The sequence below is a fragment of the Strongylocentrotus purpuratus genome, unplaced genomic scaffold (genome assembly GCF_000002235.5).
Source record: "Strongylocentrotus purpuratus isolate Spur 01 unplaced genomic scaffold, Spur_5.0 spur5_scaffold_17, whole genome shotgun sequence".
Lineage (NCBI taxonomy): Eukaryota > Metazoa > Echinodermata > Echinoidea > Camarodonta > Strongylocentrotidae > Strongylocentrotus > Strongylocentrotus purpuratus.
In genome coordinates, this window is record NW_022145602.1 from 19,484,740 (window position 1) to 19,503,046 (window position 18,307).

The 18,307-nt window shown below is 38.0% G+C and overlaps 3 protein-coding genes across 3 annotated transcripts; 2 read left to right on the forward strand and 1 right to left on the reverse strand.

Annotated features, from left to right (window-relative positions):
• The first annotated feature begins 842 nt into the window (after positions 1-842).
• Positions 843-7,476, forward strand: LOC105442380. Its single transcript, XM_030988288.1, has 6 exons — positions 843-855; positions 1,680-1,783; positions 2,093-2,288; positions 3,275-3,374; positions 4,113-4,296; positions 5,356-7,476. Exons 1-6 carry the CDS (start codon positions 843-845, stop codon positions 5,617-5,619), a joined length of 861 nt encoding a protein of 286 aa, XP_030844148.1. The 3' UTR covers positions 5,620-7,476.
• Positions 7,477-9,911: 2,435 nt separating this feature from the next.
• On the forward strand, positions 9,912-10,547 carry LOC115925097 (prostatic spermine-binding protein-like). Its single transcript, XM_030988289.1, has one exon. It carries the CDS (start codon positions 9,912-9,914, stop codon positions 10,545-10,547), a length of 636 nt encoding a protein of 211 aa, XP_030844149.1.
• Positions 10,548-11,337: 790 nt separating this feature from the next.
• LOC115925098 (phospholipase D C-like) lies at positions 11,338-13,704 on the reverse strand. Its single transcript, XM_030988290.1, has 3 exons — positions 13,679-13,704; positions 11,478-12,168; positions 11,338-11,430 (listed from the first exon to the last, which is right to left on the reverse strand). The coding sequence occupies exons 1-3, from the start codon at positions 13,702-13,704 to the stop codon at positions 11,338-11,340; spliced, it is 810 nt and encodes a 269-aa protein (XP_030844150.1).
• Positions 13,705-18,307: the final 4,603 nt, after the last annotated feature.

Here is an 18,307-nt window from a genome sequence, read left to right on the forward strand (position 1 = left end):
ATAATATAACATTGTGTGGTTGTACGAAACTTGCTCCTGCGACAATTAACATAATTCGTTTGAGGTCCTTCTTTGCTTTAATTTTGTACACGTGTTCTCGATTAAATTAATTTATAATCTTTATATCTTTGTATACTCGAATATATATATTTTTTCTTTCGTGGGCGTCTTTCGCTGGTCATTGACAGAAATATGTTGACTTTATAAAGTTGTTTTTGGTAGTATCCTCCAGACCTCTACTGTTATTCATTTTCGAATTATTTACTTAATCCATAGCTCAGGGCATGAATATGAAATCATGCTCTCCGATCGGGGTTTATTACAAGGAATGAGGTCTTCGCCTTTCAATGAATTTGAGAAATTTAAGGTCGGGTTTATGAATATTAGTAGCAAGACTGTTTGAATATTTCGAAAGGCACTCATGGTTTGTCTGATTCTTTTCATTATTAACACAGTAATAACGTGCACCGTACCTATATTTGACGAATTGGTATCTTCTCCGACGTGTTCAACCGATGAATATGTGATCTACAATCAACAATGCAACTTCTCTTGTCCGACTGGTTATAGCCTAGACGGTCCGTCATCTGTTAACTGCACGGCCTCAGGAAGTTTCTCGCAAATGTTTCCTCGTTGTGTGGGTAAGTGTAATATGGGAGCACTGTGGAATATTCATGAAAGTTCTTGATTCTCCTATGAAAGGTTCTGGGTTCGATCTGTAATCGGCGCTTACATCCTTGGACAAGCCGTTTGGCCTCCATACCTCTTTGCTCAGGTGTACCTGTCATTGATGGGTAACAAACACTTTCAGGGTCCACAGGAAGAGTACTATTACGACTGATATGGCTACCTTGGGTGAATAAGACACAATGAATATATTTTTCTTATAATTGTCGAAAAATGTCAGGGTCATTAAATTGGGCCGATCAAGCAATGACAAATATATCCAACTATTAAAGGCTTAATTTCCGTAAAATAAAATGCTGTTTTTGTTCTTAAAGATACACTTGAGTACTGGTAAAAAAAAGAAAATGAATTCTCACAGAATCAAACGGAACTTACACTAAATGTTGAAGATTACAAATAAATGTCATTTGCCAAACAATTTTGGTAGAAAATGTATACTGGCTGAGTAATGAGCATAGAAAGATAAAGAAATCAAAATGAGTAACCCCGACACGATTTGTGTATTCCCGCATACATCTTCCTGTATGCAGTGCTTGTTACTTTACCAAGACTGGGCCAAATTTATTATGATTTTGATGGCTCCAGCACCTTGCAGAACTCACCTTTATCTTTAAATTCAGTTCGGGGGAGAACGATGGTACGTGCATCCTCTAAAATGTTAAATGCGTTTTGCAGGATTTTTTCTTGTGTAGCCTGATTTTTTTTCTCGATAATATTAAATATTCTTATCTGATGGTGACATCTTGGAAATTCCATAATCTATAATAAACTGTTCATTCAGGATCGAGCTTCCTAGCCCCACCCCCTCCCTAAGAATTTTAGATAACACAGAGGTTTGCAATGAATCGCTAATGGCATAATCATTATTGCATGCACATATTGTTAAAAACAGTCGACAACTTACCAATCAAAAACCTTGTTTCAAATTTGAATTGACCTGAAATATTTTTGTTACGGGGTCCTGTTGTGTTTCTTTGTTTTGAAAAATCCAGTATCGATTGAATTTATCGTGAGCAAACCAATTGAGAATGACAATCGAAGAAAACGTGCAGATGTTCCCATCGGGTCAACAGTGGTACAGAACCTGCTGGATTCAGTAAGTGTTACATTGGTCATTTCTCAAAATAAAACCTTGAGTTTGGGAAACTCTCTATTTTGTTCATAAATAGATTAGTGAAACGATATACCGTCTTAGCAGCAGTGAACCAATTTGATTTGCACTGCTGGTGTGACCAACTGTCAACAGCTATATGTTGATGATACCTAAATTTGTTACGTTTTGCAAGCGCGCAAAAAATGCTTTGAAACTATTTCTTTTTAATATGTCAAGTGTTGTTATGTTTGTATAATTTTTAAAAAATTGAATAACTGCATCATGAAATGTATAATTAATTTATCTTTCTAGATCTTGATTGCTGTTAACAGCCTTCCAGAAGTAAATAGCGTAAATGGAAGAGCCATTTCAGCGGATGATGACGTCATTGACCTAATCACAGCAAGGGTCAGACTGAACGTGACCTTTAGGACTGACATCACGATTCAACAGTTGACATCACTCGTGATAGCCTCTATCAACAACATCCATGGAGTCGACGTTCAAAGTGAGTCACTACATTCGCCACTCTCCACCCAGGTGTTAATGGGTCTGGTAGGAAGCGTGGTGGATATGTGCGCTATAACAAATACCCATTTTTTTTTCTTCTTCATCTTATTTTTCTTCTCCCCCTTTTCTTCATTTTTTCTTCTCTTTCTTCATTTCTTCATGGCTCAAGTAAAGCCTCGGTTATAAATGCCATTACGAACTGCTACCGAACGCCGTACGAACGATTTTCAGACAATGGAAATTCAGAAAGACAATGGAAAAACAGGGAGATTCGTACGAACCTTTGTGACCGTAGCATAAGTTATTACGATCGCTCTTTGTCCGACGTCCATTGTCGGTAAACCTTTTCATATTTTCAACTTTCAAATTTTCGGATTTTAACCAGACTTGGAAGGAATCTTCCTCAGACGATTGTGATCAACATCTGTTCAAATGGCGTACGTATCCCACAGGGAGGCCTGGAGCAGCGCCCCCAAAGTTCATCAGTGACATTAATTGCACATTTTCTTCTTAAAAACACATGGCTGGATTCTAATCAACTTGTAAAGGATTCATCTGCAGGAAAGGGAATTCCAACGTTGTTCAAATGAGTTCTTGAGCCCAGCGCGATGTAACAGACCCATCGCCATATTATAAGTAATAAGTATCAGTTCTTCTGCACTGCGCCTAAATTGATAAAATAATTCACAGAAATGTTTCATTTTATGTTCGTATTCCCACATACCCGTTATTGTTCCTATCCATTTGAGGTTTTTTAATTTTGTTATTTGACTGCTAAGAAATCATCATGTGTATGCTTGTAAGTAAGCAACCAATTGAACGACGAACGCATCGACTTGGTTTCTAACCCTGGACATCCCGGTTACGAGACCACTGCTCTACCACTCAGCCACCGCGCCTCCTAGTGCTCTAACACGTTTAGCATATACAATTGTTAACATTTCATGAAGCAAGGCAAACGTTCCGAATCATTTTTATCCGCAGGTTTTGAGTTGCTGCCTGACCCATGTTCATTGGACAATCCTTGTGGTAATGAAGATACATGTGAAAGGGTCGATCCCTACTCTGCGAATGTCACCTGCATGTGAGTTTCTTCTGTTTTTATATTCTTTAAATAAGCCTACATTTTCTATACATCAGCAGGACAGGGGCGTTACGTGAGTCTATCCATTTAGGGTGCCTGTGACAGGGGAGGGGTGTGGGGACACGGTCATACATGTACTTATTAGATGTAAATTAGATGTGAATTAACAAGGCTATTTGATGGGGAAAGGGTGTGGGATATGGTACAGGCGCGTTCTTTGCCCGTCATTTTCTCTTATTCCTTTTCCTTTCTCTATTTTGTTTTGTTTCTTCTTTCGTTTTAATGTTTTGAACCCCTCCTCCCACCACGTGCCCCCTTCCCCCATAGCTACGTCACTACAACGGGCAAGTATCTGTAAAAGACGACCCACATGCTTTGGTAGTATAGTTTTTCCCTGAGTCCCTTAATTCATGTATGTATCACTTTCTAGTTTTCTCTATATTTTGTATACATCATTTCACGTTTCAACGGTTTCGAAGAAATTATAGTTCTTTCGATGGAGTCTAATCTAAGTAATTAAACATCGTGTTTTTCATTTAATTTCTCTTATGTTTCGATAGCTGGAAACTTTATTCCTGAACAAAAGTAACTCGATGTTTTGTGAACATTGATTATTCCAAAAGCTCACAATATACACCACTTCCTATGTGCTACATAATCAGCCTTTTCAAATGCTTTCAGATAGTTTCATTTATATTCGATCACGTGACCTTTACTCAACTTTGTCTTAAACCTTAGTCCTGACGATGACGATGACGATGACGATGACGATGACGATGACATAACAACCACTCTCGCCATCGCCCTGCCCATTGCCTTTCTACTTCTTGTTGCCATTGGTTTTCTTGCATTCGTCTACCACCGCTATGGAGTGATCCGCGGTCGGAAAGGACGTGTTATTACGCCCGAGCCCTTGGTGCAGGTTAGTCCTCAGGAGCGCTTTCACGATTTACACAAGCAGGGGAAAAAAAAGGATTACACCCTTACAAAAAAGTACCATGGTTACTATGGCTTTTTTGTCCAAATTACCATCCACCATGGAAACCATGGTAATCATGATACCAAACAATGAAATACACTGTTTGATGACCCTATGCTTATCATTGTTTGACAAAAAACCATGGTTATTATGGTACTTTTTTTATAAGAGTAATACGGGAGCGTGTGGGGCACGATTTATCGTTATAGTGAGCGTTTTCGTAATGGATGAAACCTGACCAGACCTTGAAAGTAAAATTGCTTAATCAAATTGATATCTTTTCTAGTTTCTGGGCATGCTACCTAAATTCCTAAAACCATTGCTATATGAACAACATGCATTTGATAATGTGGGATTAATATTTTTGTTAAAGTGCATAAAAGACCGACTCGTCTGTTTGGAGCCAGAAGGGCCTTATTAAACCCATATACTTTAACACAGAAATAACGCCATTCTGGCTCTAAACAGACGAACTCAAACTCGTTCATAACTCACAAGTATTCAAAGCTGGTGATATTTTGATTAGAAAGTAGAAGAACCTGATGATGATTTCCAAAGGGGCGCATGTTGTACAACCCACTGCATCAACTAATGTACGCGAACATTACAATGATGTATTACAATATCCGAACGTCGTTTCCAAGGGATATACAAAAGGGTATTGAAATTGCCTTTAAGGTGATTCCTTGACAAACATTGTATATAGTTTTTGGGACCAACACCCTTGTTTTATACCATGCATTCGACATTCACAGTGTGATTAGTTGATATGCTTCTGAAGGCTCGTTCTAATTTGACGTATAACCACCTGAAAAAACAAACGTCCGTTCTTTATTCATTTTTTTTTTTCTTCAAACGTGTAAATGAAGGCAAATGCACACAAGCTAGGAAGTACGTGTATTCACTGTGCTACGTCTTATAAGATACAGATATGTAAAGCTTATATGTACTTTATGTCATGATATTATAAAACCACCATTCTTTATCCATCTGACTTATCAGGAAGGCACTTCGGGAGCAGGACTACAGCAGAGCAGCAGTGTCGGCCAACTGCCTTCAGGAGACATCAACCCTCCATTGGCGCACGAGTTCAACGATGGGCTAGAGATGGACTCTAGATTGAATAGTGATGAGGTGGATCGCCATGATGCCGAAGTCAAGGGCCTGCCCTATCGGCAGACAGTAGATGAACATCGAGCATCCAGTGGTAACCGGGCAAAAGAGTCCGACTTAAATGAGGTCCCCCAAAAGGAATTGCGAGTATAAAGTCTCCCATGGATCTCTTGACACCTACTTCTAAACGATTCTGTAAACCAGACATGGAGATTCTGCCGTTTTTATATTTGGGGTGGAGTGTGGAAGTGACCTTTAAATGCATGCAGTAGCTTATCCAGGGTAGAATTGGGCTAGCAGAGCCCCCCTCCTAAGCTGTTTAGGTTCTTTGACACACAAAGAAATACTTCTTCTTGCCGTCAGGCCTATGTCTTTCTCATGCTGGGTTTCCATTCCCTTTCGCCTGTCCCTCTGGTGGGGATGCCCCCACCATTGCTGGATACGCCAATGTGCTTATCTATTCTTATGCTGTCACCTAGCTCTTTTGCTATGGTTTCTTTTATGTCTTTCATCGACTACTGTTCACGGTATAAATATAAGCTTTATAATCAACCTTGCTACCATTTGTATGTTGAACTACACAAGATGATAGCCGGGATTACGCCCGTGGTTCGATTTGTTACATCACTGGATGCAGCTGATTCGAGATTATTTTCACAATGAATTAACTTACGATAACATGATATCAAGAATTTTGTGTACACAGTATTGTAAGAAAAAGCCTTAACCTTAATGTTACTAAAAGTGCCGGCTTCTACTTTCTATTCTTACATTATTCATAGCTTATATTTCTGGATGTTTTGTTAGAATATACGTTTACACGTTGCATACATTTTATTTTAGAGTCAGGGTAATCTATTGACAGTACTTCAGATTTACGGATATATATTATATAGTATGGATGAGTGTGTTTGAATATATGTATTTTTGTTTTGTTTGTTATAGTATGTTTTTATTGTATTTTTTATTTAATTGTATGTTAATGGGCCCCATTTACAAGCTTTGCTTCTCAGGGGTCCGTACCAGTACCAGTGTGATTGTTAATTGTTTTTAATGATTGGCTGAATAAATTGAAGTGAATTTTACAATGAATTTTACCAAAACAAATTATCATATATTCTTGTTAATTCGGATGAATAAAATAATTTAATTGAATTGAATCTATTGCTCACTATGTCCCGACGTGTCGACAGCCGTGTCCCATAATGCATCACCAACTGCAGAAAACGTGCATGATGATGCGTGGGTACAGGAACCAGAACTCGTTCCATGTACGCAATTGAAAATATATTACAGCAGTGGTAGCAGTGTCAGTCAATCATCCTGCCTTTGAAAAGGGATTTTTTTTGTGTGTGTGTTTTTTTTTTGGTGGTGGTCTTTCTACTGTCTCAAATTTAATGGAGGCATATCTTAGCTAAACTTGACATTTACTTTAGGACCGCTACCATGAAATCCCACATGTCGCATATAACCCGCTCGACTTCACTTCTGGAAGCTTGTGAACATTACAATGACGTATTGCGTAATTTGGAAAAAAATTAACGTGTACATAGGCAATACTACATGGTGTATTGAAAACGCTCTTAAACTGATTTATTGAAATAATGTTAGCAGTTAGGGTATTCGTTATTATTATTGTTGTTGTTATTATTATAATTATTTCAAATATCAATATTATCATCATCAAAATCAATGTTATCATCGTATATTGTTTATTCAGTACTATTTTAATATTCTATTCATATTAAGGTGTGATTGTTATAAATGGGGCGTATACTTCGTTTTTGTATTAAAATGAAATGAAAAAGATTCTAGTAATATTATTTTCATCATTTCACTCAGTCATGAACGTAAACGATAGATTATTAAGAAATAATACTCGGTCATGATACAACATTGTATCCTACGCTACCAATAGCAAAAATTATTAAAATCAAATGTGGTATTCTCATAAGTTAAGCCGAGACTAAGTCCAGACTAAACAAGAATTTTAGTTCACACTTCTATGGAATGCTAGGTGTCATCTTCCTCCTTCAATATTCATGACAAAGATAATCTACCAAAGACTTTTTGGAAATTCAGTTCATACTTATATTATCTTTTTCTTCCCATTTCATTGCAAAATTAATTTTTTGGAGACTTTTCATTGAAGGATTAAAATAATCTGTACAGGATAAATGAGTTGACAACAGGCACTCCATAAAAGTGTGGACTAACTTAGTGCGCGCTAACTTAGTACGCGCTACCAGAATACCACCCATCCCTGTGCCTCACTTTTCGAAATGTGCAAACATTACAATAACGTGCACTGCCTTATATATTGGGTCTTTATATATTTACATAGAGCTGAAATAAACATAACTGTGTCTAGTCATACTGTTGTCCAAATGAAGTCAACATGTGGAGAATTACGTCTTTCAAAATTGAAAACGACATTCATTTTCATTGCCTTTTGTGGGCAGTGAATTTCGGAGTAGGTTACCTGTTAATGTCAGATTGCCAAGGTCTAGAAATAGGTTTTGGGAGTTCATTTACATTTGTTGATCAAATCATGAATGAAACTCTTTGTAAATAGTGTGTATATATACAAGAATTATATTTCATTTTTATAAGGTTGTATATTGTTAGACATTGTTAAGTATTTTTTAAAGCCCCACTGCACTTTTTATAGCTACTGCGCCCTCTATATAGCAATTAATTCCTAATCGGTGACCATTGGTCCCCAATGATCCCCTTTTCCTTATGTTACTTGAGAGCTGATTTGATGATAACCACCTGTCAGTGACCATGCAGGGAGGTCTAATCTCTCCTGGCCAAACTAGTGCAGTGGGGCCTAAAAGTATCGATTGTAATAGTAATTTCATTTTTTTGTTTTGTTTTGTTTTCTGAAATTCACTTGTAACAAAATACTTTGTGTAGCTGTAAGGGCCCTAGTGGTTAGGCTTGACTAGCACAACCATGTGCTTTAATCTGGCCCCTTTTACCCCCAAAATGGTTTCTCTTCGTGTGTATGTAAATATCATTGTATAACATGTTGAGCTCAAATTGCTGAATTGTTGTTGGTAATTAAATCAAACCAAACAAAAATATAGCCATCATGTCAGAAAGAAAACATTGCTTTTGAATGCATTATGATTTTAGTCTATAATATAATTGATAATTACATTCAGAATGTAACGGAATGTAATTAATGCAGTCATGATTACCATGTAATCGTATAATTACGTTCATCACGTGGTCATGATTACCATGTTACATGTGATTATGATTATCATGTGATCTTAAAATCATGATAATCTTGTAATTGCGTAATCATGATGACATGTGGTCGTGTAATCATAATCATGTGATCATATCATGTACATTTATATAGCGTGGCCGCGACACAAAATACCCTACTATGCCAATACAGAGTATACTTTTACTACCGGCTGTAGCACAGTCGCCATGATAAGGCGGTAAAACAGTTTATGATTTTTTTTCCCCCTATCTGGTACCCATTAGCTTCACCTGAATGGAGAGTGGGAAATGTAACTCGATGTCTTGTCAAAGTACATTAGTACCGCGGTGGGATTGGAACCGCGAATCACGTAATCTTGTTTACATGATCATCCTGTGATCGGGTAATCATGATGATTCATAGTTATAATTATCGTCGATATTATCATTTGATCGCTGATAATAGTTAATACAATGATTTGGCTACACTTAAAACAATGTGCTTAAAACTCCGGTCGGTTTCTTGAAAAGTTATACGGAATACACAAAGAGACAAGGATATTCCTACCGTGGACACCACTAATGTACAATGAGTGATATTTAAATATAAGACTTAAGCATGAAGTGTGAAAATAAAGGTATGACATCCACCGAGTGACATTATTATGGCTCGTTAGTATTAGGCGACACACGCCACCTCTCGACCGGTTTCTGGCTGCTTTCTGTTTTATGTAAGCCCCCATTGACAGCGAACTGCATCAGTGTTTTACAAAATACAATTATACACAGAGCTTCCATATTGCAAAGCTATTCACGTACTTAGGCAAGGAAAACCCGATGTCGGATATTCATGCAGAGGAAAAGAGATGTAGTAACTAAATCCCTTTTCTTCTGCATGTATTGTTAATATTACAAACTGTTTGTAATATTTACAATACAAAACTTAATTTAAAAAAAGTTATACGATCATTATGCGGAACCCCTGATATGAATTCAGTGTAATGTTAGATGATAATGATGATGATTACGACAATGATGGTGATGGTGATATTGATGATGATGACGATGATGATGGTGACGATGACATTATTAAATTTGACAATGAGAACACTGATGCTGCAAACTCAGCAACATTGCCTACATTCTTCCTAGAGTTTCGAAGCACTTCTAAAAATCTACCTGATATGAATAAAACGGGAAGCGAAGGTTTTTATATTCATAAATATATGGGCACCAATCTTGCCATTCAGGGATGGGACGGCGATGATGATGATGATGATGGTGATGGTGGTGGAGGTAGGTGTATTGATGCTAACGGTGGGGTTGTTGATGATGATGATGATGATGGTGGTGATGGAGTTGGGTGTATTGATGATAACGGTGGGGTTGTTGATGATGATGATGATGGTGGTGGTGGTGGAGTTGGGTATATTGATGATAACGGTGGGGTTGTTGATGATGATGATGGTGATGGTGGTGATGGAGTTGGGTGTATTGATGATAACGGTGGGGTTGTTGATGATGATGATGGTGATGGTGGTGGTGGAGGTGGGTATATTGATGATAACGGTGGGGTTGTTGATGATGATGATGGTGATGGTGGTGATGGAGTTGGGTGTATTGATGATAACGGTGGGGTTGTTGATGATGATGATGATGGTGGTGGTGGTGGAGTTGGGTATATTGATGATAACGGTGGGGTTGTTGATGATGATGATGGTGATGGTGGTGATGGAGTTGGGTATATTGATGATAACGGTGGGGTTGTTGATGATGATGATGGTGATGGTGGTGGTGGAGTTGGGTGTATTGATGATAACGGTGGGGTTGTTGATGATGATGATGGTGATGGTGGTGATTGAGTTGGGTGTATTGATGATAACGGTGGGGTTGTTGATGATGATGATGGTGATGGTGGTGATTGAGTTGGGTGTATTGATGATAACGGTGGGGTTGTTGATGATGATGATGGTGATGGTGGTGATGGAGTTGGGTGTATTGATGATAACGGTGGGGTTGTTGATGATGATGATGATGATGGTGGTGATGGAGTTGGGTGTATTGATGATAACGGTGGGGTTGTTGATGATGATGATGGTGATGGTGGTGATGGAGTTGGGTGTATTGATGATAACGGTGGGGTTGTTGATGATGATGATGGTGATGGTGGTGATGGAGTTGGGTGTATTGATGATAACGGTGGGGTTGTTGATGATGATGATGGTGATGGTGGTGATGGAGTTGAGTGTATTGATGATAACGGTGGGGTTGTTGATGATGATGATGGTGATGGTGGTGATGGAGTTGGGTGTATTGATGATAACGGTGGGGTTGTTGATGATGATGATGGTGATGGTGGTGATGGAGTTGGGTGTATTGATGATAACGGTGGGGTTGTTGATGATGATGATGGTGATGGTGGTGATGGAGTTGGGTGTATTGATGATAACGGTGGGGTTGTTGATGATGATGATGGTGATGGTGGTGATGGTGGTGGTGGAGGTGGGTGTATTGATGCTAACGGTGGGGTTGTTGATGATGATGATGGTGATGGTGGTGATGGAGTTGGGTGTATTGATGATAACGGTGGGGTTGTTGATGATGATGATGGTGATGGTGGTGATGGTGGTGGTGGAGGTGGGTGTATTGATGCTAACGGTGGGGTTGTTGATGATGATGATGGTGATGGTGGTGATGGAGTTGGGTGTATTGATGATAACGGTGGGGTTGTTGATGATGATGATGCTGATGATGGTGATGGTGGTGGTGGAGGTGGGTGTATTGATGCTAACGGTGGGGTTGTTGATGATGATGATGGTGATGGTGGTGATGGAGTTGGGTGTATTGATGATAACGGTGGGGTTGTTGATGATGATGATGGTGATGGTGGTGATTGAGTTGGGTGTATTGATGATAACGGTGGGGTTGTTGATGATGATGATGGTGATGGTGGTGATTGAGTTGGGTGTATTGATGATAACGGTGGGGTTGTTGATGATGATGATGATGATGGTGGTGATGGAGTTGGGTGTATTGATGATAACGGTGGGGTTGTTGATGATGATGATGGTGATGGTGGTGATGGAGTTGGGTGTATTGATGATAACGGTGGGGTTGTTGATGATGATGATGGTGATGGTGGTGATTGAGTTGGGTGTATTGATGATAACGGTGGGGTTGTTGATGATGATGATGGTGATGGTGGTGATTGAGTTGGGTGTATTGATGATAACGGTGGGGTTGTTGATGATGATGATGATGATGGTGGTGATGGAGTTGGGTGTATTGATGATAACGGTGGGGTTGTTGATGATGATGATGGTGATGGTGGTGATGGAGTTGGGTGTATTGATGATAACGGTGGGGTTGTTGATGATGATGATGGTGATGGTGGTGATGGAGTTGGGTATATTGATGATAACGGTGGGGTTGTTGTTGATGATGATGATGGTGAATATGAAGTTGACGATGAGGGCACCCTTTCTATGTTATTCGATAAAACCGGAAAAAATTATTCCTCAAAATCTCAGTAACCGGACCATAAACAATTATTGAAAGGATTGCAGATTTTTCGTTTACAACTTTAGATTGCTTTGAAAAAAATTGTGAAGGAAAGTTCTTCACCACAGTACATTAGCGGCTAACTGAGCTTCAAAGCAGATAATTGAAATGGCGACCAGCAAGGGCCTTGCGCAAGGTTCACACGCTATAGCACCGTCAGATCGGGCATACCGGAACAACACCGTGACGCTAATGAACATTCCTGACCCGGAGACAAGCCTGTCATGATAACAAAATCGAGAAGTACCTCTTTCGAAAAAAAAACATTGTAACGAGACCAGAAATGTATCAGGTTGTAGTAAATTCAATCTCTACTACGAAAGTTCGAGGTATTCAGAAAATGTCGTCGCCAATTTCGACGTGAATAATTCGCTATTTCGTCTATTCGCGATGTCCCTTCAGGGCTACCATATGTACGTGGCCTTTTAACTGTGTTTTGTATAGTGTATCTTTCATCGCGTCTCAAATTGCTCCTATTTCTATTATCCATCGGTCTAAGGAGATGTTTTTTTTATTCCCCAAAAAGCTTCCGGATTTCTTCTTAAATTTAAGCATGATGGATTGTGAAAGACCCCTCCCGCCGGTAGCCATTAAATACGAAATGTGAACATACCAGTGTCAGTGTCACTTATTAAAGTAAACAACTGGGAAAATATATTAAACATTTTTACAAACTTGAATCATTATAATGAAGGAGATAATTAGTATTGCTCTCTCGTATTATAAAGCAACCTATATAGGCCTAAACATAAATTTCGGAATGGTTTAATAATATATGGTTACTAATTGAAAAAATGCATTAAATGCTCTACATTGTTGTCCAAAATGCTTTTTTTTTACAGTACTAAATTTGTTATCGCTATGGATGGAGGATTCGATCTAGTTCATGTTAAAGTTCTGTTTGAAAACAAATTTGTAAAGATGATATTAAGTGTACATAAATAATTTATATGAATAAAAACGTAAATCTATTTAATAGATTTTGTTTTAAATTAGATAAAATGCACGGAAATCTAAAATCTTTCTTCAGTACAGACCGAAATGGGAGAGGTCTTTGAGGTCATCTTACTACTTCCTGCTCTGATGTATCCCAATTGTATAACTTTTTTCCCTCTGTTTTGTTCTATAAGCAAATATATTAGTTGCTACTTGCCATTAATATTCTTGAATTTTGGTTCAGTTCCTAATTATTAGGTGGTGTTTTTTTTACTTTCATGCTCGCGTCCTGTTTCGAAATTCATCAGTATGCTCTTCTTTTTCTATACAATATTCGTTTAAATGTTAGTTGAACAGTCTGCCGTAAACGTCATCCTTTTTTCGTGCTATAACTTTCAATACCCAAGATATTATCTTTCAAGCGAGAATTCTTGAAATATGAAACTCCCGGATGTCGAGACAGATGTTTGACGTGATTTGAAATGAGGATATGAACCTCTGGGTCAGACTGTCGTCAATCATGCGACCTCACCGTTCATCATTTATAAGAAACGTTCATCTCAAGAGAAATGTGTCCGAATTCTATCAAGTCAAACGGCTGGAACTCGTCTGGTTAGGGTTGTGGTAGGGGTGGTAACGACCGATTAAACAGAGAAGATCTCCCAAGTAAAGAGAAAAAGAACGTTGTTTTTAAATAAGTGCGGAAAATATAATAGATGAGATGTTCCCCGAAAAGAGGAACTCTTAAAACTGCCCTCACATTAAAAATGTAATGGGAAATAGCTGAAGAATGGTCGGGGCACTTACTCCCCCTCTCTTTCATCATTTATGTTGCCATTCAATGAATGCTGGGTGGGAGGGGACTTGCCCCTTGTGCCCTCTCCGTAGTAAGCTACCCCTAACCCTCACCTGTTTATGAGGTAATTTATGATAGACTACCTCGAAGTAACAAGGCTTTAATGTTTAATACAACATCAATAGGGTCATATCCGCCCCTATCTGTTACATCGCCGAGATAATTCATGGTATCAGGGGACTTCCCCGTCTAGTGCTCCAAAGATATCCACACACTCGTGCCGTTCATAGCTGGTTGAGAGAGATAGTTATGCGAGTGGAAGTTGCTCGTGGTTGGACAGTCGTTTCATGGGAGCTCGAAGATTAAAGGTACTATGTCCTATTTGCAGACCAAAACAAAAATTAAAGTTTAAATTCCAACCGCATTTGAAAGATAATACTAATCAAGAACTTCCCTCAAAACGAAAGGCCTTGAAAATGTCTTTCAAGGGAAAATAACGACCATTAGATGTTGAATCAACTTAAGTAATTGTGATCCATTTAGTAATAGTCTGATTTTCAGAACATTGTACAGAATGGTCGTATGCTTTGTGCTGCGCAAAGATTTAATCAGTATTAATTTTGGCCATTACAGAAGTGGGTTATTGATGTAGAAAAATGCTCATGAATCCATTTCAGCTCATTTTCTGTATGTTATTACCAAATATAAAAAAAGAAGTCAGTCAGTCACTCAATAGTATCTGACAGTGAAGCTTAGAGAGTAAACGGGTTCCCTTGCATGATTGGAATATTAGGACACTGCTAACGTTTAAATTTCACAGAGAGGACATACGTGACATATTCATAATTCCTGCAAAGTTCTACAGAATTTAATGTTGGCTGCAAATGGGACTTTAAACCTATAACAGCGCTCGTGTATCTCTTTTTATAAGTATCTTACTCAATGCGCTATGATCCTAGTCCGCAATCACATGCTCTAATTTAACAACATACCACAATTCCTAACGCCTTGAGCAGCGCCTAACTCTGTTAGTTTCTGGAAATGCAGAATCAGAAATGCATATTCTCATAGTACAGACTTAACACAACGACTTAAGGGTTGCTCCTGCAAAATATAATGATTCCTTTAAAGGATCATAACTCAATCAGCCCAGGGAGAAATCGCTTTCGAGAGAAATATCAACAACCATCAGATGTTACCGGGAGATAAGGACCTCCCGGGTCTTCCAAGAAACTGACATGCCCAAGAATTCTGCCATTTATCAGTTCCCCTTTCCGTTCAAGTTCACACAGGGTCACATTAAAGATAAACTTTAGTACTGGTAATGCGATTGCATTGTGAAAGAAAAGGTGTGGAATGGATCAGAAAAGTTGATCATATAGCATGTAAGTAATGGTGTGCACTGCAAGGTTCTGGAGTCATCAAAATCATTATAAATTTGACCGAGTCTTGGTAAAGTAACAAGCACTCACATAGAAAGCTATATATGGGACAACACACATGGTGTCGGGGCTAGTACTACCTTGATTTCCTTGTCTTTCTATGCTCATTACTCAGCCAGTATATATTTTCTTCCAAAATTGTTTGGCACATGTCATTTATTTGTAATCTTGAACATTCAGTGTAAGTTTCGTTTGATTCTGTGAGAATTTTTTTTTTTTTACCAGTACTGGAGTTTATCTTTAAGGACCGAGGGGCTATTCCAGAAATACCCCTTTTGGATCTCGTCAAACAACTAGTCATATCTATCAGCTTTCTGGTAGAAGATTAAAGTTGTGAAATACTGCTTATAAGATTATATTTCTTTAGTAGGTGATACGAACGTAGTTATGTATTACCTATTGATTTCGTCAAGATTTTTCTATTTTCATTATTTATTATTCTGCCATATTTTGTTCGCAGGATATCTCAAGAATGAATAAAGCCATCATCATGAAACTTACCATGATGATAGATATGAGTGTACGTCATCTAGGCGCCATTTTGTGAAAATCAACTCATGATCATATCTTCATAACGGAAAGTCATTTCTCCATTCATATTGCATGTTTCTCTATCTCTACAAATCATTTTTTAATATTCCTTGATATGAAATTATTGCATCATCGGCGTATGTGTTTTTTGGGGGGGAAGTGCTGGGAGATTGCGCGGTAACGTATTCATATACATGATAAACATCAAGTGGCCAATTATTGACCCTATGTGGCACCCCATACTTTAAGTGACTCGGTAACATTGTTGAAGGTTGATGTAAAAATTGCGTAATTTGTGTATGAAATGTTAGTTGTTACCTTATATATTCCTTCTACTGTACTAATCCTCTAACATGCAAATAATCCTGAAAAATCTTTTAAATCACATAGATATTTATGTTTTTCTTTGACTGTGCAAGCTATCTAACAGTTAATTCTCCCAACCATTTTTAAATTTTCCAACATATTGCTCCGATTGTCTCATTTTCGCTCGCGTGAACATTGCCAGCACAAACCACTGACCTCTACCTCCTGGATGGATCATCGCCCATTCCCATTCACTATACGTTACGTACTAAAAGGCTGTATTGTCTGACCGTTCATGAATATTCATGTTTTGGCTAAACTCGGCAAAATGTTAGCTTTTACTAAATGGAAAAATTACGGTGGGGGGTTGGATGAAATGGACATAATGAACATAGCAGAAGTGATAATTGATAATTCATGCTCCTTATCCTTATCGTGCTTGACCTATAATCTTATAATCGCTTGGCAGACTGAGTCCAAAGTTCGACTTGTTTCACATGTGTATTATAGGCAATGGCGAGCTTGCAACCTATTTTGAAAAATTACGGTGGGTGAACTTTCAAAAGTCAATGAGACATGAGGGGTCCAATGAAAGAGCTAGTGATAACGTACGTCGGGGTGGATGTGCTTTTCGTTTAAACAAAAAATGAATTTTTAACGATTTAAAAAAAAAAAAAAAGCCATAGGCTAACATGTTAGGCTGCTGACTCTGACGATAGGGGGCGTTGCGAAATGAGACTAAACGGAGCAATATGACGATTTTTCCATGAAATAAGACATAAGACAGACTTTAAACAAAATATGTCAACACTTAAATGTCTAGAATGGTACATGTATATAAAGCCGATTCATTGCCATGTGACGATTTACATTCACCTATAAGATGTAATTTAATTGTAATAATATAGTTGGGAGAATTAACGAATCGATCAAATCAGTTTTTCCCAATTTTTATCATTAATAATGGTCTGTTTTCCCTCAAACTTTCAGATTATCTTTAATTGTACATCTAGCATTGAAGTCACTACCTTAGCACCATTTCCTCTCATCTGAACAAAGTTACCAAGTCCGTGTAAGAGTCTACACAACCTGATCTTATCACAAAGCTACAAAAGAGAGCAGCAAGAAATATTCTTAATTCCAGATACCCTCGAAAAATGTTTTTACACTATGAGTTGAAATGGATGCCCTTTAAAGGTAATACAAAGTTTTGGGAAATTTTGAAAATGGGGGGGGGGGGGGTAGTGATTCTTTACAATTCTTTACAATATTTGGATGCCCCTGTGGATGCATTATAAGCACTAGAAAGTTTAGCCCTTAAAACACTTCTGCTTTCGAGAAAAACTGAATATAAATTTTTACCTGTGCTTCCGGTAAATTTTGATACATTTCGATTAGCGTCTACGGCCGTACAATGGTAGCTGCAATCATGAAAATCTCAAAATATGTAGTTATGATATATGATTTCCAAACAGGAATAGCTAATCGGTCGATTTTAGTCAAGAAACATTGTTTTATAGCTTAATTAATACCTGGACCTTGAGAGGGAGCTATACATCATAAAGAGTTTATTATTTACAAGTTCATGACTTTAGACTCGATTTCAACCGCGACAACGATCACTGAATATTGTAGGATCGCATATGCTTCCAATAATTATGTTCATTTGAAACAAATTCACGACCCCATACCAAAACTTTGTATTACCTTTGATTAATGGACGTGTCAGAGAGTTTCGATGTGTGTTTAATCTATAAATGTATTCATGGTTTATCCGCTGATTATTATTCCAATTTATTTCATGAATTAGGTGACGTATTCAATAAGCATACAAGAACATTTGTCAGACGTGACCTTCTACTCCTAAATGCCGCACTGAGTATCTAAAGTATTAATTATGCTCCAACAACCCTATATTATTATTACTAATTCAGTTAAACCCGACCTTGGGTCTGAGATCACGTTTAACAAAGAAAAACTAACCCCCTTTGTCGAACAGAGGAAAAGAGACAAACAAAATAAATGCTCATTATATCATGTTTTTTATGAT

Bases quoted from the DNA above. Each gene is read 5' to 3' on its own strand.
- LOC115925097 (XM_030988289.1), top strand. From the start codon at position 9,912: ATGGGCACCAATCTTGCCATTCAGGGATGGGACGGCGATGATGATGAT.
- LOC115925098 (XM_030988290.1), bottom strand. From the start codon at position 13,704: ATGATTGACGACAGTCTGACCCAGAG. The intron at 12,169-13,678 runs GTTCATATCCTC...CGAATAACATAG, and splicing joins GACGACAGTCTGACCCAGAG to AAAGGGTGCCCTCATCGTCA. The intron at 11,431-11,477 runs GTTAGCATCAAT...CACCATCATCAG, and splicing joins TCATCATCAACAACCCCACC to CATCATCATCATCAACAACC.
- LOC105442380 (XM_030988288.1), top strand. The intron at 2,289-3,274 runs GTGAGTCACTAC...TTTTATCCGCAG, and splicing joins CCATGGAGTCGACGTTCAAA to GTTTTGAGTTGCTGCCTGAC. The intron at 3,375-4,112 runs GTGAGTTTCTTC...CTTAAACCTTAG, and splicing joins TCTGCGAATGTCACCTGCAT to TCCTGACGATGACGATGACG.